We start from the raw sequence: 23836 nt of genomic DNA on the forward strand, positions 1-23836 counted from the left end.
TGAGCTGGGAGAACAGACTTTCATAATACAAATAGCATCTGATTCTGAAACTGCTTTTATTTGACTTCTAAATGAGTCTCTTTAAAAAGATGATTTGTTTTCTCATTATTTTGATCTGATGTAGTTTGTCTTCTATGAACATATTACCTACAAATGCTAATATGACACAGAATGAATTGGCTAGGAAGATCTAATCCAGAAGTAAATATTTGCCAGTTGTATTTTCCAAGGATTCTTACAGATCATTCAAAAGTATTTTTATTTTTTCACTTTGTTTTTTTAAATTTTTTTCTTTTTAATGATTTTCTTTTTTTTTCCATTGTAGCTGGTTTACAGTGTTCTGTCAGTTTTCTACTGTACAGCAAGGTGACCCCGTCACACATATATACATACATACATTCTTTTTTCTCACATTATCATGCTCCTTCACAAGTGACTAGACATAGTTCCCAGAGCTATACAGCAGGATCTCAATGCTAATCCATCCCAAAGGCAATAGTTTGCAGCTATTAAGCTCAAATTCCCAGTCTATCCCACTCCCTCCCCCTCCCCCTTGGAAACCTAAGTCTGTTCTACAAGTCCATGATTTTCTTTTCTGTGGAAGGTTTCATTTGTGCCATATATTAGATTCCAGATATAAGCGATATCATATGGTATTTGTCTTTCTCTTTCTGACTTAACTTCACTTAGTGTGGGGAGTCTCTAGTTCCATCCATGTTGCTGCAAATGGCATTATTTTGTTCTTTTTATGGCTGAGTAGTATTCCATTGTGTATATATACCACATCTGCTTAATCCATTCATCTTTCAGTGGACATTTAGGTTGTTTCCATGTCTTGGCTATTGTGAATAGTGGCGCAGTGAACATAAGGGTACATGTGTCTTTTTCAAGGAAAGTTTTGTCCAGATATATGCCCCAGAGTGGGATTGCTGGGTCATATGGTAGTTCTATGTATAGTTTTCTAAGGCACCGCCATACTGTTCTTCATAGTGGTTGTACCAGCTTACATTCCCACCAACAGTGCAAGAGGGTTCCCTTTTCTCCACACCCCCTCTAGCACTGGTTATTTGTGGACTTATTAATGATGGCCATTCTGACTGGTGTGAGGTGGTATCTCATGGTAGTTTTGATTTGCATTTCTCTAGTAATCAGGGATGTTGAGCATTGTTTCAAGTGCTTGTTGGCCATGTGTTTATCTTCCTTGGAGAAAGGTCTATTCATGTCTTTTGCCCATTTTTCAATTGGGTTGTTGGCTTTTTTGTTGTTGAGTTGTGTAAGTTGTTGGTATATTTTAGAGATTAGGCCCTTGTCAGTTGCATCATTTGAAACTATTTTCTCCCATTCTGTAAGTTGTATTTTTGGTTTGTTTGGTTTTTTTTTTTTTATGGTTTCCTTTGCTGTGCAAAAGCTTGTCAGTTTGATTAGGTCCCATTGGTTTATGTTTGCTTTTATTTCTGTTGCTTTGGGAGACTGACCTGAGAAAACATTTGTAAGTTTGATGTCAGAGAATGTTTTGCCTATGTTCTCTTCCAGGAGTTTGATGATGTCTTGTCTTATATTTAAGTCTTTCAGCCATTTTGAGTTTATTTTTGTGCATGATGTGAGGGGTGTGTTCTAGTTTAATTGATTTGCATGCAGCTGTCCAGTTTTTCCAGCACCTCTTGCTGAAAAGACTGTCTTTTACCCATTTTACATTTTTGCTTCCCTTGTTAAAGATTAATTGACCATGGGTGTCTGGGTTTATTTCTGGGTTCTCTATTCTGTTCCATTGGTCTGCATGTCTGTTTTGGTACCAGTATCACCCTGTCTTGATGACTGTGGCTTTGTAATACTGCCTGAAGTCTGGGAGAGTTATGCCTCCTGCTTGATTTTTGTTCCTCAGAATTGCTTTGGCAGTTCTGGGTCTTTTGTGCTTCCACATAAATTTTTGGATTGTTTGTTCTAGTTCTGTGAAAAATGTCATGGGTAATTTGATAGGGATTGCATGGAATTTGTAGATTGCTTTGGATAGTATGGCTATTTTTACAATATTTTCCAACCCAGGAGCCTAGAATATTGTTCCATTTCTTTGACTCCTCTTTAATTTTCTTGATTAATGTTTTATAGTTCTTGACATATAAGTCTTTCACCTCCTTGGTCATGTTTATTCCCAGGTATTTTATTTTTCTGAGTGTATTTTTAATTTTTAATGAACACCTTTATGCAGCTAACTATAGTGTTGACATGATTTAGCTATTCATTAGAAATTTAACAGTTTTACGAACACTTGAAATATGTCCAACACTGTGTATTCCTGTATCCACTGCTAATGTATGCTTGGATAATGGTCATGGGTGAAGAAATTAAAACTTGTTTGTTGAATATCTAACTTAGTTACTGTTGTCTGTCCTTCATGTGTGGGTTTCTGTGGACACTACTGGCTAATGCTTTCCAAACACCTAATTGGTTCAGACGTTCCTAAGTGACTTGTTTAATCATTTGATTTTGTTCCATGATATTTAATATTTTATCACAACTATGTTTATAAATCTTTAAGAATATTATAGAAAAGTATGAAGTTTTGTTTGTTCATTCATTAGTCTACCAATGGTGCAAACAAGTACAATTACTGCAGAAATCTATTTGGTAGTAAATGCTAAAGTATGATATGTGTACAACATGACCCACTAGTTTTGTTCCTAAGTGTGTATCTCCAAGGGAAATTAGATCATAGGTCCATGAAAAAGCACTCCAGGGCATAGAGTGTCAGTGCCTCCTGTGGTCTGCAGTGCCTTGGGTTGCTTTGATGCCTGCGAGATGGCTACCCTGCCCTGAGGCTTAACATGAATCAGAATAGAAGGAGATGGTGTAGGTAAGAAGGGCAGTTCGCCCTGTGTACGGACACATACGTGTGTGTGTACACTAAGAAAACCTGATACACTCTTGCTCTGCAAAATCCCATATAAGCATTCTTTACTTTTAAGTGTAGACTAGTTAAGATTGCAGATGTCTGATGTTTTCATGAAATGTATCAGGTAGCATAGAGAAGGCTCCTAATTTTCACTGAATCAGTCTAGAAATGACCGTATCTTTCCAAAGTAAGAAAATTGAATCCAAATCAAAGTTATGGAATGACCAACATTATGTCTAAATAGTTCTTAGAGAAACAGCATTTTATAAATTGGTCAATGTGTAGTGTGGTTTCTCTCTTAATTGTGGAGTTTATTAAACTTTGGTTTATTCCTTATTTCTTTTATTCCTCATCTTCCTCTTAGGGGAATAAGCTCAAGTGCTCAGCATTGTAAAATATAGCTGCTAGTATTTAAACTAGTAAATTAATACCAACACCTTGTATTTGCAAGATGACTTATACTTTAAAATTATTATATATTTGATTGTCTCAAATTATGGGACTATTGCATAGAGATTATTAAGATATTCTAAGATAGGAAAATTGGGATCTGTTGGCTGAAGAAATTGTACAGTTACAGAGCTGCTAATTTAGGTGAAGATAGGGACTGAAACACAGATCTCCTACCTGCTCACAGAGCAGAGCATTGGAAATTCTGAGTTTCATAATTGTCCCCTCCCTGCACCTCTTTCCATCCTTAAGCCTCTTGTTTAGTCCAGTTTCACTGTTTCATATTTCTTCATATTCTCCTGTCACTTCTAATTAGCACGTCCAAGGCTGCTTTTGCATCTTTGGGTCCTCCAGCACATTGCATCTCCTCATACTCTGACATCTGTGTGAGAAACAGCAATCTTTACATTGTGTAATTCTGCTTTGGGGTTTAACTCTATTTAATCTCAGTCTTAGCCTCATAAGGGAAGGCGTTGCCTTATTGGGATGGCCATACATCCCTCTAATCTAGTACTCCTTCCAGAAGGGCCATGTGACACTGTTTAAGAGGAAAGCACCATGCTCTCCCTGACTGGGAGTTAAGAAACACAACCCCTGTTGTGACTGTATTTAGACCACAAGAAACTTATGTAATTTCTCTCTTTAGTGGGTGATTTCACTAGATTGTAAGAAACTGCGGGTTGTCTGTTTATTGGATATTTAATGTGAAGCCTTTAATGCATCAGCTTGCTTATGTAACATTCCATGTGATGTATATAAAATACATACTTTATTGAAGTAATGACAGTATTATTGACTGATTAAATAATTTTGTGTGGTTTTAGTTACTTACATAGTAATAGTGTTAGCCCAAGCCCATGTGCCTGATGCACAGTGAAGCCAAAAAAACCAAAATGTCGGTGTTTGGAGCAGAGAAAGATTTATTGCAGGTCCATGAAAGGAGACAGGTGGCTAATGCTCCCAAAATATCCCAAACTCCCAGAACCAAGATTGCAAAGCATTTTTAAAGCAAAGTGAGGGAGGGGTGTGATTGATTGTTGCAAACTTCTTAGTGCAGAAATCCTTTGTTCTTGTAGCTGTCCACAGAGGTCAGGTCACCATGTTCCTGTAAACCTCCAACAAGACACAAGTTATACTTCAGAGAGGAGCTAAAGCAGAGAATGGGGGGAAGGGCCCACCCCAAGAAGGCTTCAAAGTGTCCTGCTCAGTTACAATTCCCCCCTTTTCTTTGATACTCTTCAATATTGAGGGAACAAGCATTGGACAAGAAAAGGAATAAAAGTTCAGCTAAAGATGTTAATTATAAACTTGACAGGAGTACCCACAGGGTCTTGCTCAGTTTTACCAGCAGACAGTGCTTTGTGGGTGGGTGGCCGCCACTCCAGTTTTACTTCCAAATACATTTCTCTCCTCAGTGGCCGAAGCAGATGTCACCATTAATCATTTTAGTGCTTTTATAGATATGAGAAGATGTAAGAGTTTCGGCTTATAAAATCTTTTGAAAATACCTAACTATGTGAGGCCTGTTTTGCCAGTTTTCCCAGAGCACAGAGACTCCCATTCCTGATGTCCACCCTGAATTCCCTTCAGGGGATGTTGAAGGTCAGCCACTGCAGTGGCTATTGACCTGATCCTTATAGAGGCAGATGGCAAGTGCCAATTTTTAGTTGACAGGGCTTCTTCAGTGTCATAAACTTGACCGTGGTTTTGGGGGCATTTCATTACCATTTAAGTCCATGGTGCTAGGAATGCTTATTACCAGGTCTGGCAAAGATTTCACTGATAGGCCATTCAATGTGCTATTACTGGACTAGGTCTTTTTAACAGTAGCCAAAGTTATCTGGACCACCTATTTTATTAGTCTCTTACCATCCAGGAAAATATTCCCTCTTATTGCTTTGTCCCATATCAAGAGTTACATGATTACAGACATGGATCTCATGGAACCCTGTGTTATCAGAGGCTCAGTCAAGCATTTGTTAATGTAAGAAAAAACAATTTTGTAAAACAGGCAGTATGTCATAAATTGTTGCAAGTATCTCTTTGTTTCAGAGAGCATGTGTTAATTTCTTCTTTTCTGCAGCCATTCACATGAGGACTGGATTAGGATATTCCCTGTGAGTTGAACAAAGTTATTTTAGTTTAACAACCAAGCATGGGGGCAGGGTTCCCTGAGATGGGCCATTATGTATACTATAAGCTATACAAATGGTAAACTATAAGAAACAGATCTAATATGGAGTCAGACGTGTTATCCCCTACCACAATTCCCCACTGTCAATGTCCTATCCACAATCTTTTGGGAAAAGGGGTGACAACCATGCTGTTTTACTCCCTGCTGAACTGGGTCAATGAAGGTTATTGTGGGATGGAACACATCAACCCTGGGCTGGGAATGTTTCTTAGAATCTTGAGCAAATAGCACAATTCTCTTTCCTTCTTTATCTACAGTAAATTGAACCTGACTTAGCTCTATCGTTGTCTAATTTGTAATTGGAGTGAGGCTCTTGGTTTCAATTCTCATGCCTATCTATTAACTTTCTGTGTCATAGCCGTACTAGATTCCGATACTGTTCTGTTGAACAAGATTAAAGAAGTAGTTTGGCTCACCCTTCTCCAGCTTAATGAAGGAACTGTCTGTAAGGTGGGCCTTAAAGAGAATATGCAGACCTCAAATTAACAGAATCAGAATTTGATACCCACTGGAATAGTCTCTTTCTCTCTAAAAATACTCTCGTTTTAAAATCAAATACAGCCAAAGTAAGATTAGTTTGTTTTCAAAATGAGTCCAGTTAATTGATCATAATTTGTTCCTTTCAATTTTGCTGTGCTGAAATTTTTTTTCACAAGGAGTCGCAGATTGAAATTTTAAAAGGTCTCTCAGGGCAGGAAAGCTGTGCTGAGGAACTGTCGCTTTTTGAGGTCACCAAAATACCTTGAGGCTTTTTGCATCTATTAGAAGGTGGACTTCCTAATTTATCTGAAAAAGCTGTTTAGACCATAAGAGTTTCCAAACTCTGGAGAGATTAGGTAGAAAAAAGGACAAATGCTTCAACTCTGCCCACAAAGGCATAATCTACCAAACTGCTGTAAGTCACAACTAGCCCAAGGGGAAAATTTTCCCCACATCTGGAAAAGACACAGATGAAAAGCCAGTTACATCTCAGGCAAAACCAAAAATCATCACCATATTCATCAGTTTACTTAGTCTTACATAAGTTAATCCCTCTTAGAACAGTTCTATGACATCAGAGTTTCCATTAAACTTTCAAAGTATCTTACTTAGTTTAGCAGTATGACTTAAAAGTTACCAGAAACCTGTTTTTGAGAAAGGTCCCTCTTCTTAAAAATGTGGCAGTTTCCCAAAGCATCACCTTAACTGTCTATTAAAGACTTCAAAAACACAAGGTTAAAGATCTGGTCACAATTCTTCTTGACAAAGACACTTATCCAAGTTGCTTTGACATAGAATATTTTAAAATAACTAAAATTATAACATTACACCAGGACATATCCAAATTTCGGAAACCTTATATAATTTCTATCACATCTGTATTAATAACATTTATTCATATTGTATAACCTGAGGAGGCTTATCACTCATTTGACAATTCTGTGTATTTAAATACCAACCAATGCTAGTTAAAATTTTTTTTTCTGAGATGCCTTAGGGACCCTCTGAAATCCTGAAGTTAGCTTAAATTGAAAGACCTTTAATCAAAATTTGATAGGAAGTTCATCAAAAATATCAGCTTCAAAAACATTTGGTCAAATAGAATCATAGGCCACTGTGAATACTTAAAAACAAATATTGATCACTTAAAGGCAAGGAACATCACAGTCTGTTATCAAAAGTAGCATTCTATGTAAACGTGTTCTCTTAGCAGAGAGGAACCAAATCTAGTCCTGTACCAGTCTACTTTTAGTAAAGAAATCCATTTACCTAATTAAGCTTAATCTAGTATCAGCCTGACATACATGAAATTCCTTTTCTACTCAAAACATTTGTGCTATTTTCCTACAAAATAGTGGAATGTTTCCTTCATTATTTTTAGTAGCTTTAATTACATTTTTTGGATTAGAATCCTCAACTTTCAAAAACCTTAATGTTCTAATGAAAACCAAAAGACAAATAATTGTTACCAAAATCTGGAGAGACTCTTTTTTTTTTAAGGGCCGTACATGCAGCATATGGAAGTTCCCAGGCTAGGGGTCGAATTGGAGCTGCAGCTGCCCGCCACAGCAACATGGGATCTGAGCCACATCTGTGAATAAAAGCACATTTCCTATTTTGTGGCCAGACTAACCTGATCTAACAGAGTCTCTGTGTACTTTTATTTTTCCATTTACTTGTTGACCAGTGTTTCAGGGTTCTGCACTTAAAAAAGGATACTTTTTAAATCCCAGGCTGCAAATGATTGGATGTGTAATTGTTATTTTACAGAGAACAAACTAATTTCCTAAATGATTACATATTTTCATAGTAGCAAATCAGGCTCTTGAAAGACTAGTAAATAGCTTGGTGCTGAGGGTCTTGGTGAAGACCAGGCAAAGATGCTGTGCTTTGAAGATGTGAGATGCAAAACCCAAAAGCTCTTTCACATCAGTCCTGATCCTTTAATGATTTTAAGTTATTTGTTCTTCACTTAGGGTAAAAAATAATATGCTCTTAAGCCTATCACCGAGTTCGAATAACATTCTCCCTTTTCGTTTCTTGAGCAGGTTGTCAAGTTACTAAGCAACAAAAGATCACAAGCAGTTGGAATATTGATGTCTAGCCTTCATTTAGATATGAAAGATATACAGCATGGTAAGTAAAAAAAATTACAGCCTTTGAATACTAGGGCTGAAAGATGTGATGCTTGGTGGTGAAATTATTTCACACTTACTTTCTGTGTGTATTGAGATTAGTATGTTTCCTGTAAGTATACCCAGACTTTCTACCATGATTGTTTCTGGAAGGGTATGACTAATTTGGCTCTTGCATTATTTCTTTGTCTTGCAAATAATGTAATTCTCGTGTGACATGTTTACTCTGCATTAGTAAACATTTAATTTTTTAATTCATAAGAAATACTGGTCCTACTGTGCTCTGTACCTGTTTAGACTTCTCTGTGCCATTTTCAAAAAATGATGAAGACTGGTGAGAGCCAGATGTGGGCTGTGCCTCAGCCACTGACAGTACCTGGAGCGCATGGTCCACAGGAGAGGAAACATGCTGAGGGGTGAATCTCAGATGTTTGGTGAGCTAACATAAAGAAGAGGAAGTAAACCTAAAATTTTCTAATAGACCAGCTAAGACCAGGAAACTTGTTTGTTTCGTTGTTGTTTTAAGAATGTCCTTATTGGGAGTTCCCGTTCTGGCTGAACGGGTTACGAACTGGACTGGTATCCATTAGGATGCCGGTTTGATCCCTGGCCTTGCTCAGTGGGCTAAGGATCTAACATTGCCTTGAGTTGTGGTGTAGGTCATAGACACAGCTTGGATCCTGCATGGCTGTGGTGTAGGCAGGCAGCTGTAACTCCAATTTGACCCCTAGCCTGGGAACTTCCATATGCCGCAGGTGCGGCCTTAAGAAAGGGAAAAAAGAGAGAATGTCCTTATGATTAGAGATGCCATGAAAACACAAGACTGTTCGAGAGGCTAAGTGACCACTTGTCGCAGATGTCTTTAAAGCACTGAATGGGTGATGGGGTATTCTCTTCATCCTCCTATTCTGAGATACTGTGAGATGTGGAAAGAGTCACTAAAGCACTTTTATTACGTATAACTTTTTAGGGTGGACAACTGGTCCCTCTTCATTCAGTTCTTTGGGATGATCATAGTGTAACCCCCCAGACTTTTCTACATATATGGGTACTTTTTTCTAATAACCATCAAAGATAGTTTCAAATTATTCTCACCAACTTATATTATTTTTGGTGATCCAGATCCATGAAATAGCAATATCATGACCTTTTGTTATTTCTTTTACAATGGTGTTTTAATTTGTGTCTTTAACCAAGCTTATAAAGTATTTTCTGTTGGAATTGGGGTCATTTTTTACATTTTTAAAATGTCTTTCATGTCAGTATTTTAATACTTCACTGTTGAAAGGCATCCCTATACCATGTTGTCTATCACATTTTTTCGCTGAAAGATATTAACTGAAGATAAATAGAGGACTTAAATTTGTACTCAAAATGTCCCTTAAGCTGTTCAGAGCCTTAGAGTGGATTTAAAACATTAAATTGGGTGGTGGGGGAGCAAGATGGCAGTGGAGTAAGAGGTCGGGCTCACCTTCTCCCACAAACATATCAAAAAAACACAGGTACTTGTAAAAATGACTGGCACAGAACCCCAAAGGAATGCTGGCAATGCAGCCCTCCAAAAAGGGCAAGAAACTCTTAACATAACTGGGTAGAACAAAAGAGAGAGAGAGAAAAGGAATCAGGACGGGACTAGCATTCCTGAGAGGGAGCAGTGAAGGAGAAAAACCCACATTCTGGGAAGGCACCTAAATGAGGCAAAGATGAGAGGAGTAGGAGGGACCTCACAGTCTCTGATAAAAGTGCAGCAGCTGGAGTTCCCGTCATGGCGCAGTGGTTAACGAATCTGACTAGGAACCCTGAGGTTGCAGGTTCCATCCCTGGCCTTGCTCAGTGGGTTAAGTGTCCGGCGTTGCCGTGAGCTGTGGTGTAGGTTGCAGATGGGGCTTGGATCCTGCATTGCTGTGGCTCTGGCGTAGGCCAGTGGCTATGGGTCCAATTCGACCCCTAGCCTGGGAACCTCCATGTGCTGTGGGAGCGGCCCAAGAAATGGCAAAAAGACAAAAAAAAAAAAAAAAAGTACAGCAGCTGGACTGAGAACAGCAAAGCAGAGTGAGAGCCACACACACAGATCATCTGTACCACCGGCCTGGACACCACAGCCTGAGATGCTTGGGCAGGGGCTGGAAGCTGAGACTTAGGCTCTGGAGGTCAGTCCCAGGAAGAGGATTGGGGCTGGCTGTGTGGGGACAGCCTGAGGAGCTAAGGAGCAGTGAGCTACAGGCAGGGGAACGGTATGCCAAGGGCTAGGGAGAGGAATACCAGGGCAGAGGGAACCTGGGAGAAGGTCTGGACCCGCAGGAGAGGCAAGGGGCCATTGCTGGGGACGAGGGAAGAGGAGGGGTGGACCACCGTAGAACACTCCCTGCACTAGAGCATGAGCATTCCCACAGGCACTCAGAGGGCACGGTGGCTCTGACGTAGCCTACAAGCAGCAAGAAGCCTCTTGCTCATTTAGGGGAGACTGGGCACTTCTTGTGCAGGCTACCAGTGGCCAGGCATTTCTTTGTGTGGGCTAAGGGCATCAGGGAGCTAGGTGCAATGTGGGGCCTCTTGCATGATCTACAGATGGTAGGGACAGACCACGGTGGTTGTCTCAGAGGCCAGAGGGAGGCGTGGCTTGCCACCACTGGGGGTCTGTGAGTGAGCTCCACCTGTGACCCCAGTCACCTCAGGGGTTGGCAAAGAAGAAAAAAAGGGCACTGCTACCAAGCACCATAAGCTGTGCTCTCACTCCCCTGGGAACACACCCTCCCTGCAGCTGCCACTGCCAAATGCTCTGGGCGGCAGCCAGACACTTGGTCACTGTCCTTTCCAAAGACCCTACAACTAGGAGCATGCAGCACCTCCTGCGTGGACTAAGTGGGACAGGGTGCTTCTTGCGTGATCTAAGGCAGCAAAGGTAAACCACTGCAGTTATCCCTGATTCCAGAGGTGGGCATGGTCCACTGCCACTGGAGGTACCTGAACAAAAATCACTTGCAGCCCCAACCAATTCACAGGGTACCACAGAGAAGGACATTGCAACGGAACACCACCTGTTCTTTTGCTCCCCGGGAGGCACACCCGCCCTGCTGCTGCCACTGCCAAACACTGCGGGCAATGCAGTGCCTGATCTCTCTCACTTCCCAGGATCCCACAACTAGGAACAGCCTGTGCAGCACCTCCTATGTGGGCTAAGTGAGACGGGTTGCTTCAAGCATAGGCTACAGGTGGCGGGGGCAAACCACCACAGTTATCACTGACTCTAGAGACTGTCATGGCCATTCCCACTAGAGGTCTCTTAACAGGCACCACCCCCCCCACAGTTCCAGTCACCTCAGAGGAGGGCACTGCCATCCAACACGAGCTGTTGTTGCTCTCGCTCCCCTGGGAGCTCACGCACCCTGCTGTTGCTACTGCCAAACACTCTGGTCGTTTTGCAGATCTGCCTAGAGCTCACTACCACTTCCCAGGGCCCTGCAACTAGGAGTAGCCTGTGCCACCTTCCTGCAGGTCCTTGCTTCCGTAGAGAGCCCAACTGACTGCTGGCCCTACCCAGTGCCTCCTTCTCCCTGAAAACACACTGAGCATCCTGGGGATAACAGCCTGCTCACACCAAAGAGAGAGACAGCAAATATTCAAACTCCCACACCAAAAAATAAATAGTAACCCCTCCAAAAATACAAAGGAGTACGCTTACATAGAAGTAGCCTCACAGACTACAGTTTGGCTTTCCCAAACTCACAGAAAAAGAAAAACACAAGCAAGATGAGGAAGCTCAGAAAGCATTCCCAGTTAAAGGAACAGAAGAATCCACCTAAAGCAGTCAACAATGAAACAGACCTCTGCAGCCTGACAGTCATTGAGTTCAAAAGGGAGAGAGTTAGTGAAAATACTGAAGGAATTAAGAGAGGATATGAACAGTAATGCAGATTCCTATAGAAAGGCACTAGGAAATATAAGAAGGAGCCAAGAAAAACTAGACCATTCATTTGCAGAGATGCAAACTGAGCTAAAGGCAATAATGAGCAGAATGAGTAATGCAGAGGAACGAACTAGTGATGTGGAAGATAGAATAATGGAAATCACCCAATCAGGACAGCAGACCGAAAAAACATGAAAACCATATAAGGGACCTATGGGATAACATAAAGTGGGCCATCTGTGCATAATAGGACTTCCAGAAGGAGAAGACAAAAGGGGACCGAAAATATATTTGAAGAAATTACGGCTGAAAACTTTGTAATACTGATATCAAGATACAGTAAGCACAGAGGGCCCCAAACAAGTTGAACCCAAACAGGCCCATACCAAGATATATTATAATAAAAATGGCAAAAGTTAAAGGTAAAGAGGATTCTAAAGGCAGCAAGAGAAAAGCAAAGCGTTAATTATAAGGGAGCCCCCATAAGGCTATCAGCTGATTTCTCTACAGCAACACTACAGGCCAGAAGGGAGTAGCAAGATATATTTAAAGTGCTGAAAGGGAAAAATGTGCAACCCAGAATACTCTATCCAGCAAGAATATCATTCAAAATAGAAGGGGAAATTAAGAATTTCCCCAGCAAACAAAAGCTAAAAGAAATACTGAAAGGGCTTCTCTAAATGAAAAAAAAAAAAAAAGTAGGAAGAATTAGAATGGCAGAAACCACAATTGGGAAGCAGTCACTTAAAGAGGCCAGCAGCAGATCTAAACAGGAAGATGTTAAAAAAAGACATCAAAATCACAGAATGTGGGGAAGGAAAGTAAGAAAATATAATTCTTTTTTTATTTTAATGATGTGTTGGAGCCTATATGACTATCAGGCTAAAGCAAGCAGATATAAGACGGGGTTAACACACTTAAAAAACAGGGCAACACAAATCAAAACCGAACATTACATTCACAAAAACTGAAAAGTACTCAAGCATAAAACAAATGGGAACCATCCAACCAAAAAAAAAAAAAAAGAAGAAGAAGAAGAGAAGAAGAAGGAAAGAGAAACAAAGAATCAACTGGAAAACGAGGTTTAAAATGGCAATAAGTACATATCTATCAATAATCACCTTAAATGTCAATGGACTGAATGCTCCAATCAAAAGACACAGGGTGGCAGAATTAGATAAGAAAGCAAAAACCTTCAATCTGCTGTCTACAAGAAACTCACCTTAGGGCAAAGGACACATACAGATTGAAAGTGAGGGGATGGGAAAAGATATTTCATGTCAATGGACAAGGCAGGAAAGCAGGAGTTGCAATACTCATGTCAGACGAAATAGACTTTAAAACAAAGGCCATGAAGAAAGACAAAGAAAGACACTATTTAATGGTTAAAGGATCCATTCAAGAAGAGGATATTACAATCATCAATATATGTGCCCCTAACGTAGGAGCACCCAGATACCTACGACAAATACTAACAGACATTTAAAAAGATAAATGGATGGGAATACAATCACGGCAGGAGACTTTAACACCCCACTCACTTCAAGGGACAGATCCTCCAGACAGAAAATCAGTAAGGCAACAGACAGCCTAAAGGACACAATAGAAAAGTTAGACTTAATTGACATTTGCAGGACATTACATCCAAAAAAATCAGAATATACATTCTTCTCAAGTGCACAAGGAACATTCTCAAGAATTGATCACGTACTGGGGCACAAAGCTAACCTCAACAGATTCAAGAGTATAGACATTATTTCAAGTATCTTCGCTGACCACAATGGCATGAAACTAGAAATCAACCACAGGAAGAGAAATGAGAAAAAACACACTACATGGAGACTAAGCAACATGCTACTAAAAACCCCATGGGTCAATGAGGAAATCAAGAAGGAAATTAAAAAATACCTCAAGACAAATGATAATGAAGACACAACCGCACAAAATCTATGGGATGCTGCAGAAGCAGTGCTCAGAGGGAAATTCACAGCAATACAGGCCTTCCTCAAAAAAGAAGAAAAAATCTCAAATCGACAACTTAACCCACCGCCTAAATGAAATAGATAAAGAAGAACAAACAAAACGTAGAGTCATCAGAAGAAAGGAAATCATAATGGTCAGAGAGGAAATCAATAAAATAGAGATTAAAAAACAATAGAAAAAAATCAATAAACCAAGAGCTGGTTCTTTGAAAAGGGAAACAAAATTGGCAAACCTCTGGCCAGACTCACCAACAAGAGGAGAGGAAAAACTCAAATAAACAAAATAAGAAATGAAAAAGGAGAGGTCACAACAGATACTACTGAAATACAAAAAAAAAACCATGAGAGAATACCATGAACAATTGTATGCTAACAAATTTAACAACCTAGAAGAAATGGACAACTTTCTAGAGACTTACAGCCTGCCAAAACTGAATCAAGAAGAAATAGATCAACAGACCAATTGCCAGAAATGAAATTGAGTATGTCATAAAAACACTCCCTACAAATAAAAGCCCAAGACCAGATGGCTCCACAGGTTAATTCTACCAAACGTACAAAGAGGATCTCGTGCCCATCCTCCTTAACCTTTTTCAAAAGGTTGAAGAAGAAGGAACACTCCTAAAGACATTCTATGACACCACCATCACCTTAATTTCAAAATCAGACCAAGATACCACCAAAAAAGAAAACTAGAGGCCAATATCTTTGATGAATATAGACACAAAAATTCTCGACAAAATTTTAGCCAACTGAATCCAACAACATATACAAAAGATCATACACCACAACCAGGTGAGATTCCTCCCAGGTGCACTCGGATGGTTCAACATACGCAAATCAATCAATGGCATACACCACACTAACAAAAGAAAAGTCAAAAACCACATGATCATCTCCACAGATGCAGAGAAAGCATTTGACAAAGTCCAACATCCATTCATGATGAAAACTCTTACCAAAGTGGGTATAGAGAGAACATTCCTTAACATAACAAAGGCCATTTATGACAAACCCACAGCAAATACAATACTCAATGGAGAAAAGCTGAAAGCCTTCCCACTAAAATCTGGAACAAGACAAGGATGCCCACTCTCACCAGTGTTACTCAACGTGGTACTGGAAGTCCCAGCTCCAACAATCAGACAAACAAAAGAAATAGAAGGCATCCAAATAGGAAGAGAAGAGGTAAAACTGTCACTCTATGCAGATGACATAATTTCCTTGTTTAATGTTTTATTTCTCAGCATGTAAGTCTTTCATCTCCTTGGTCAGATGTATTCCCAGGTATTTGATTTTTTGGAGAGCAATTTTAAAAGGTATTGTATTTTTGTATTCCTTTTCTAATTGTTAGTATACAGAAGTGTAACTGATTTCTGAATATTAATCTTATATCCTGCTACTTTGCTGAATTTGTTAATCAGTTCAAGTACTTTTTGGGTTGAGTCCATAGGGTTTTCTATATATAGTATCAGGTCATCTGCATACAGTGACAGTTTTACCTCTTCTCTTCCTATTTGGATGCCTTCTATTTCTTTTGTTTGTCTGATTGTTGGAGCTGGGACTTCCAGTACCACGTTGAGTAACACTGGTGAGAGTGGGCATCCTTGTCTTGTTCCAGATTTTAGTGGGAAGGCTTTCAGCTTTTCTCCATTGAGTATTATATTTTCTGTGCGTTTGTTGTAAATGGCTTTGATTATGTTAAGGAATGTTCATTTGCAGCAACATGGATGAAACTAGAGATTCTCATACTGAGTGAAGTAAGTCAGGAAGGGAAAGACAAATACCACAGAAAAGAAAATCATGGAGTTGGAGAATAGACTTGTGGTTGCCAAGGGGGAGGGGTGCGATGGACTGGGAGCTTGGGGTTAAAAGATGCAGGCTATTGCCTTTGGAATGGATTAGCAATGAGATCCTGCTGTGTGGCACTGGAAGCTATGTCTAGTCAATTATGATGGAACATGATAATGTGAGAAAAAAGAATGTATACATATATGTGTAACTGAGTCACCATGCTGTGCAGTAGAAAAAGAATAATGTATTGGGGAAATTAAAAAAAAATTTTTAAAAATAAAAAAGTTAAATTACCCAGTGGTATGCCGGTTTACCTATTAACAATAAATGATTTATAAATGATGAAAACATTTAACTGGTTTTCTACCTTAACACTTTATGAATGTGGATTCTGTTTGATCAACTTATAATAACGTGTGGAATAATTCATAAATAGCACGAGCTTGGTTGGTATGCCTTGTCAATTGAAGAGTAACTCAGTAACAGTTATTTTAATTTTTTTAATTTTTCTTTTTAGGGCCGCACCTGGAGCATATGGAGGTTCCCTGGCTAAGGGTCAAATCGGAACTACAATTGCCAGCCTACACCACAGCCACAGCTCTTCTCATTGAGACCCACTGCGTCTGTGACCTACACCACGGCTCATGGCAATGCTGGATCCTTAACCCACTGAGCGAGGCCAGGATCGAAGCCACAACCTCATAGTTACTAGTCGGATTTGTTTCCACTGTGCCACGATGGGAACTCCCAATAACAGTTTGTATTTTTATTAACTGCTTTGATGGTAGGAGACTTTCACCAGCTGAAGCCCTGGGCATAGTAGTCACAGAACAGGATGCTGAAGCTGGCGCCAAAAAAATACGTGGCATTTCTAACGCTGGCAGATGGTCCTTTGCTTCAGTCACATAATTGCCTGGGTTGAGTTGGTAATGAGAACTTTATGAGAAAAGGGGTCCACCTAAATCTGTCTTTGGTGAAACCAGCGAGAGTTCATTAGAAATCTGCCGGCTTAGTTCACAGAAACACAGCGTGGATGGCAGTGGTCATGCAGAGCTTATCCTATTACATTGTGAAGTGATTGCTTGGGTCACTTTGAAACCCTGCGCATAGGTTTCTAAACCATGGCCACCTTAAAAATCTGCAGAAACAGGGGTGTGCCTTTCAGTGCCTGAAGCCCTGTTCTACCTGTGTGTCATCTGGAACCATGGTATCCATGAGTGAATCACTCATGGCCTCCACGAGAAAACAGACTTCTATTGGGATAGGGCTCCACTGAGAAATCCACAGGAGCATCGACATCATTGGTTTGGATGTGGAAGTGGCCTATAATGTGTCCAGTCTCCAAGGATCATCCTAGGCAAGAATAGACTAAATTCTTTTTAGTGGTTGTATCTCTCTCAACACCATACAGCTTGTTAATAGGACCGGACTTGCCCTCAGCCCTCCTCACTAACTGTCCTGCTCTTCTCATTGAGACCCACTGCTTGTCTAAGATTTTGCTTTTCCTACAGTAGCATTGATATCTCAAAAATAAGGCTTATATAAGATTGTAAAAAACTGCAGGAATCATTTTCTCTTTCTTCTCTGTCAGAACTCTAGGAAAGGTTAGAGTTGAGTTTCCTTTGTAACTCTTTTAAAGTGCTCTGTTAGAGTAATTAGTGTGGAAGTCTGGATTGTAGGTGCCAAAAGTCTAATCCTGGTCTCGTCACCATATCCATGTCATGCTCAGACTCAGTGGTGAATATAGGTTATTTCCCACAGTGGCATGTGTAGAGTTTCCGTGTCACATACAAACGGCACAGAGGTTGGGTTTACCGTGTGTGTGTGTTGTGCGTGTGTGTTACAATGAAGGCCTGAGCTGCTGGAATACAGTTGTGAATATGCCTAGTAAACTCTAAACTATCCTGCATGTTATCACAGTTTTTTGAAGAGTGAAACCAGTGTGCCACCTCTGAAAAATCCCACTCCCAGAGTTTATAATAATTTAAACTCCAGGATGAAAGTGCCTTTCAGAGAGGATTTACCCTAGTCTGTGCTAGGGGTTGCAGGTCCTCTGGTTTAGAATATCCTTAAATCTAGCTCAAGAGGCCCCATCATGCTGGCTATCACTGCATGAGTCTGTTTCCCTTAGTACAAAGCCATTTGAATGCCAGTTTATTGTCAGGGAGTCTAGAATCCGGTAGCATTTTATTCAGCAAAATACCTCAGACTTCGTTGTTAGTTTCAAGGTATATGAAATATCTATGAGTGTTGACTCTATATTAAAGTCACAACAAAAAGCAATGTCATAATATAAATTTATTTCCTAATCCCACTTAATAAACTATTAATTGATTTAAAAAAACCCTCAGTTGTGAACTTATGACTGAAAAGATCAGAGTTTACACACCAAAACGTGACATGTTATGGTAACTCCTTTCATTGTATTACAGATAGTTTGATTAACAACTTGTATCTCATGAATGCTTTTCCAAAATATTTAAATATATGAAAAATCTAAGAAATGCATGATGTTTATCACAATGCCCTTGGAATAATTGTGCAGTTTTCTTAACATGTAGTTAATATGTGCAAGATGTAAATATTGGTTTTTGTGTGTGTTAAGTCACATTTGGTCATATGTTCAGTTAATGAAGGTTTTCTGTTTTCTCTTTTGATGTATATATTTGTGTATATGATGATTAGTTTGATGTTTCATTGGCCAGAGGAATGAGGGATCAACAAAATAACATAATAGAAGGAGTTTCATACATTAGGATTTCTCTGAAATGATTTTAATGAATAAAAAGTTGCTTTTAAATGTTAAATTATCACATACACATAATTAAGAAATCAAATAGTACAAAAAAGCTTAGTTTTAATAACCATTCTCACTTGCCTGTATGAACTTTATCATTTCTGTGATAAGTTTTAAAGGCATGATTTTGCCCTACTAAAGCCGCTGTAACAGCAGCCTCCTTAGAGAAAATGGTAGAATTTAGAAGGAGCCTCTCCATCATTATCAACAATGCGAAGTCCCTATGAATTGTTGTGAAGGGAATTTCAGAATTGAGCCAGACCTTCAGAATTGTTTACTTTTTTTTTTTTTTTTTTTTTTTTTTTTTTTTTTTTTTTTTTTTGGTCTACATGCACGACCTGCAGAAATTCCTCAGGCCAGGGATGGAACCACAGCAGTGACCCAAGTCACAGTAGTGACAACACTGAATCCTTAATGCAGGGAACTCTGAAACTGTACATTTTTGAAAATTTCTTTACATCTGAGTTAGAAAGAGACAGCTGTAATCTCATGTCTTGCTTCAGCACTCATTCTGTTATACGTTGTTTTGTTTGAAATGTATAATATGTATCTGAAAAGAGTATTTTAATTGCCTTTTCAGATAATAGTGGATATTATACTTAACACTACATCCAAACCCCACAAATGGTAGTTTCCTAATGGTTAGTTGCACTGTGGAATTTGAAAGCCATATCAATAAACTTTTCATATTCTGTTACGTTTAAAAAGAGGGAGAGAACCAAAAAGAAAAAAAAAAAAAGGGAGAGAAAGCATGACTCACTAACTTTAAGAATCTGAATTAGCTAACATTATTTTATTTAGGTTAAGTCTTTGAATTCTTAGGATTTTGCCAAAGTCAGCTAGAAAATGTGTCATGTGCTTCAAGCTTTTGAGAAAAAAAAGACATTATAAAATGCCTCAGTTATCAAAAAGTTACTCTCTCTTTTTTTTTTTTTTTTTTTTTTTTTTTTGCTGTTTTAGGTCCGAACCCACAGCATATGGAGGTTCCCAAGCTAGGGCTCGAATCGGAGCTGTAGCTGCTGCCCTACGCTACAGCCGCAGCAACATAGGATCTGAGCTGCACCTTCGACCTACACCACAGCTCATGGCAACACCGGATCCTTAACCCACTGAGCGAGGCCAGGGATTGAACCCTTCATCCTCATGGATCCTAGTCGGGTTCATTAACTGCTGAGCCACAAAGGCAGCATATGGAAGTTCCCTGGCTAGTCCTCAATCGGAGCTGCAGCTGCCAGCCTACCCCACAGCCACAGCAACACCAGATTCTTACTAAGCAGGGCCAGGGATCAAACCCACATCCTCATGGATACTAATTGGGTTTGTTACCACTGAGCTGCAGTGGGAACTCCCAAGAAGTTTAACAAATTTTTGATTATTCACTCTGATTTTCTCAGAAATCTTTAATCCCACAACAGCTTCACTGACTACTTGGCACAGATTTGGTCAGTGGTAAATTCACTTCATTTCTAGCTAATTTGTACATAGTATGATAGAATGCTTTTGGTTAACCTATGCCTAAACTAAGTAAGAAAACACACCAACTTCAAAATTCGAAATGTTTCCTATGCCAAAAAATGGATTTAATAACATATTTCAAGTTTTTGGTTACTCATTCCTCTTTTTCCCTATATAAGCAGGGCAGTTTGTATATTAAGGACAGATTTTTAAGGATGTTTCTGTGCTAATCTATATACAATAATCAAAGTTTTGGCCTGTGATTATAAACAATTTAAAAAGTTATGACAGGAGATGCATCTGTGGTTTCCATATTAAGTCTACCAGTTTAGTGAAACTTTTTTTTGTCAAATGTCTTTAGATAAATTGACAGGTATAGCAGTAACGCAAGTGATTTGCCTATTTTTCTGTCATTAAGCAGATTTTTCAAATTCATTCAGATGAGTCATGCAAGAGACAGACTCATAGTTTCTCTCTGCCCTTTGGGCCCTATTCATGGGATGGTGTATTTGTGGAGCTCGTGAAAGCTTTGATACTTGACACCTGCCCCCACAAAATGCTCAGGCTTGGCCTTTGTGGTGGGGTGGGGAGGTGCACTGAAGGCAGAGCCCCAACACCCTCCACCTGCTGGGCCGTGAACACCACCCTATGGACGGCAACCACTGTTTGAGGTGGTCAAACATCTTTTCACATCTGGCTTATGGCAATTTATATTCTTTCTTTTGTATTTTTTGCATAGCTGTCGTGAACCTGGACAATTCTGTTGTTGACCTGGAGACCCTTCAAGCTCTCTATGAGAATGTGAGTAACAGAATTTTATGTGTGAGTATGTAATCCATACACAGGATTTATTCATTGTGCATCTAGGCTCGTTGCTGTAATGCCCTCTGAGGAAATTTGACACAGGTGCGCTGAATTTACTTACATACACTTTCTAGGGATGTACTGAATAAATATTTGGTATCATTTTTTAAAAATTGTGATTCAATCCGACTAGGAACCATGAGGTTGCGGGTTCGATCCCTGCCCTTGCTCAGTGGGTTAAGGATCTGGCGTTGCCGTGAGCTGTGGTGTAGGTTGCAGACGCGGCTCGGATCCCGCGTTGCTGTGGTTCTGGCGTAGGCCGGTGGCTACAGCTCCGATTCAACCCCTAGCCTGGGAACCTCCATATGCCGCGGGAGCGGCCCAAGAAATAACAACAACAACAACAACAAAAAAAAAAAAGACAAAAAAAAAAAAAAAAAAATTGTGATTCAAGGAGTTTCCTTATGGCTCAGCATTGACACTATAGTGGCTCAGTTTGCTGCTGTGGCCCAGGTTCTATCCCTGGCCCAGGAATTTCCTCATGTTGTGGGCATAACCAAAAAAAATTATGATTCAAAACGTGATGTATGTGAGGCCTCTCAGATTCCCTCTTCTGAAATATAATTAATACTTATGCAGAGGTTAATTTGAGAGGAGCATTGTGTGATTCATTCATTTAATCTTCACATGAAAACTATAGGTAGCTACTCTTGTCACCTCATTTTACAGATGAGGAAACTTAGGCAGGAGGGTCCAAATACCTGCTCAAGGCCACACAGTCCTATGCTGTGCCTGGGATTCAATTCGTTCTGACTCTGTTTCTCTAAGCTGTCAGAGTTTACTTCACTGAGTGGCAGGACATCATGACTCTCTTTTAGTAGCACTTTTTCTTAAGAAGTTGGCAGGAAAAGGAGTGAGGTACCAGAGGAGAATGACCAGAGCATGGTGGTCTTGGGAAGTGCAGTCTGGGTGGTGCTGTAAGAAATGGCTTTAGCTAAGGCAGCGTGTTAAATGGCATTGACTCAGCAAAGTAAGAAGGTGATTCTCTTTTCAGTGTTATTGACTCTACCTAGGAGAAAGACTCCGTGTGTCCCTGTTGTTTTCTTTTCATTTTGGTTTTTATCTGTGATTTGCCTGGTTTTTAAACCTCTGTGCTCTTTGGCACCTGGTCTTAGTTGGTCCTTGGCTTTTGTGTCAAATCAGGTAACTCGTGGCTCTGGGAAGCACACATGGTGGACAGGATCCAGACTGTCTTCCTTGACCACTCCCTTAAGGACATTGTTTGTCCATTCTTGGACTTGGTACTTTTAGAATATATGTCTGTATGGCTTCCTGGTGAGGCTGAGACATTTGTGAGCAAGTATATTCCTGGGGTGCATCACCCACAATCCATAAGTGAGCGTAGCATTGGTGCTTGACCTGCACTTGAGCACAGGCATGTAATTCATTAACCAGGGCCGAGAAGGATGGCATGAATGCTTTATTATGTAATGGTCACTACATGCTGGGAAACTGAAAAAAACTGAAGCATTTGGAAGTGCAGAGAGTTTTTATTTCCCTTGAGACTTCCATGCCAACCCTCTCTCAATCAGAAGTGCCATATGGAAGAAACGAGGAAATAGCAGGGAGAGTAATTTCTTCAACAGGTCATAGTGATGTAGATGTTGGTGTACATATAACTAACAATCTTGTGCATTTATTCCATGAACTTATGTATGTGTTTATGTATATACATAAAATATGTGGTGTGTATATTATAGGAAGACACATGAACATTTTATTTTAAGCTGGTATATCCATGTGCAGAAAGATTTCTGACTCTGGACAAACTAGGTAGCTACCCAGAATTTCTCACCATCATACTCCATAAAAGAACTCCACCATGGAGTTCTCATTGTGGTTCAGTGATAACAAACCCAACTGGTATCCATGAGGACGCAGGTTTGATCCCTGGCCTTGTTCAGTGGGTTAAGGATCCAGCATTGCCGTGAGCTGGGGTGTAGGTTGCAGACGTGACTCAGATCTGGCATTGCTGTGGCTGTGGTGTAGCAGGTAGATACAGCTCTGATTCATCTGCTAGCCTGGGAACCTCCATATGCCATGGGTGTGACTCTGAAAAAAAGAAGAAGAAGAAGAAGAGGAAAGAAAGAAAGCAGAACAAGTATTATCTGGCACTGTTACATTTGTGGTTTTCTTTATATTGATGTGGTTAAATTTGATGGTTCAGACTTTTATTGTGTTAGGAAAACAATCACTTTTTGGTAGGAGTGGTGCACAGTAATACTAGAATTAGGTAGTGATGGGCTAGGTTATTTTGATGCCCATCTTCAGTAGAGGAACTTAAAGCATCCATTATGAATAGTAGTTAATTGTATACACCTTATATATAAGTGGAAGTCATGCTGATTTCTATTAATGTCCATTAAAATACAAGTCCAAAGAAGGCTGAAATATTTTTTTATCCATGGAAATGCCCCTAACATTTAGATTTAAGTAGTATTGGGCACAGGAACTATTCAGTAAATGTTAAGTGAATACATATATGAATTAATGAGTGGAATCTGCAAATAGGCTTGGTTTTAAGACCTCTTTTGGACTTTCTATTATACAGTTTTCAAATACTTTTTTCCAATTCAGACTGATTGATTCCCATTGTGAGTAAGGATTTATATTGAACATCTATTTGCGCTCTTTTTATTGCTTCTTTGGCATAACTTAAGAGGATTGCATGTGCAAAATGATGAATGGCTCTTTCTAGTAGGTGTGGCAGCCCCATCATCACTTCCTGTAACCTGCTCTATACAAAAAGTGATGATAAGCCTAATGTTTAAAACTTTGAAGAAGGTAAATGAGAGTTAAAAAATTTTTGTACATGGTTTTATAATTCTGGGTCATTGAAGAGAGACTACCGGGGACCTGTTGACAGAGAAGACTCTTCAGTTTTTTAG

At 39.7% G+C, this 23836-nt stretch overlaps 1 protein-coding gene across 7 annotated transcripts in view; it reads left to right on the forward strand.

The window, feature by feature from the left end:
- FMN2 (formin 2) overlaps positions 1–23836 on the forward strand; it is a 305517-nt gene that overhangs the window by 163340 nt on the left and 118341 nt on the right. For all 7 annotated transcript variants that reach the window (XR_014827783.1, XM_021081836.2, XM_084996812.1 and 4 more), the window contains 2 exons: positions 8063–8150; positions 20824–20885. Coding sequence is in view for 6 of the 7 variants with exons in the window: in XM_021081836.2 (XP_020937495.2) it covers positions 8063–8150; positions 20824–20885 (150 nt within the window). In the remaining variant the exon portion in view is untranslated. The remainder of the gene's footprint in view (positions 1–8062; positions 8151–20823; positions 20886–23836) is intronic.

The sequence above is a fragment of the Sus scrofa genome, chromosome 14 (genome assembly GCF_054392235.1).
Source record: "Sus scrofa isolate SSC_HxYL_T2T_F1_AM1 chromosome 14, Sscrofa_HxYL_maternal_Yorkshire_Landrace_v2.0, whole genome shotgun sequence".
In the NCBI taxonomy this organism is placed as follows: domain Eukaryota; kingdom Metazoa; phylum Chordata; class Mammalia; order Artiodactyla; family Suidae; genus Sus; species Sus scrofa.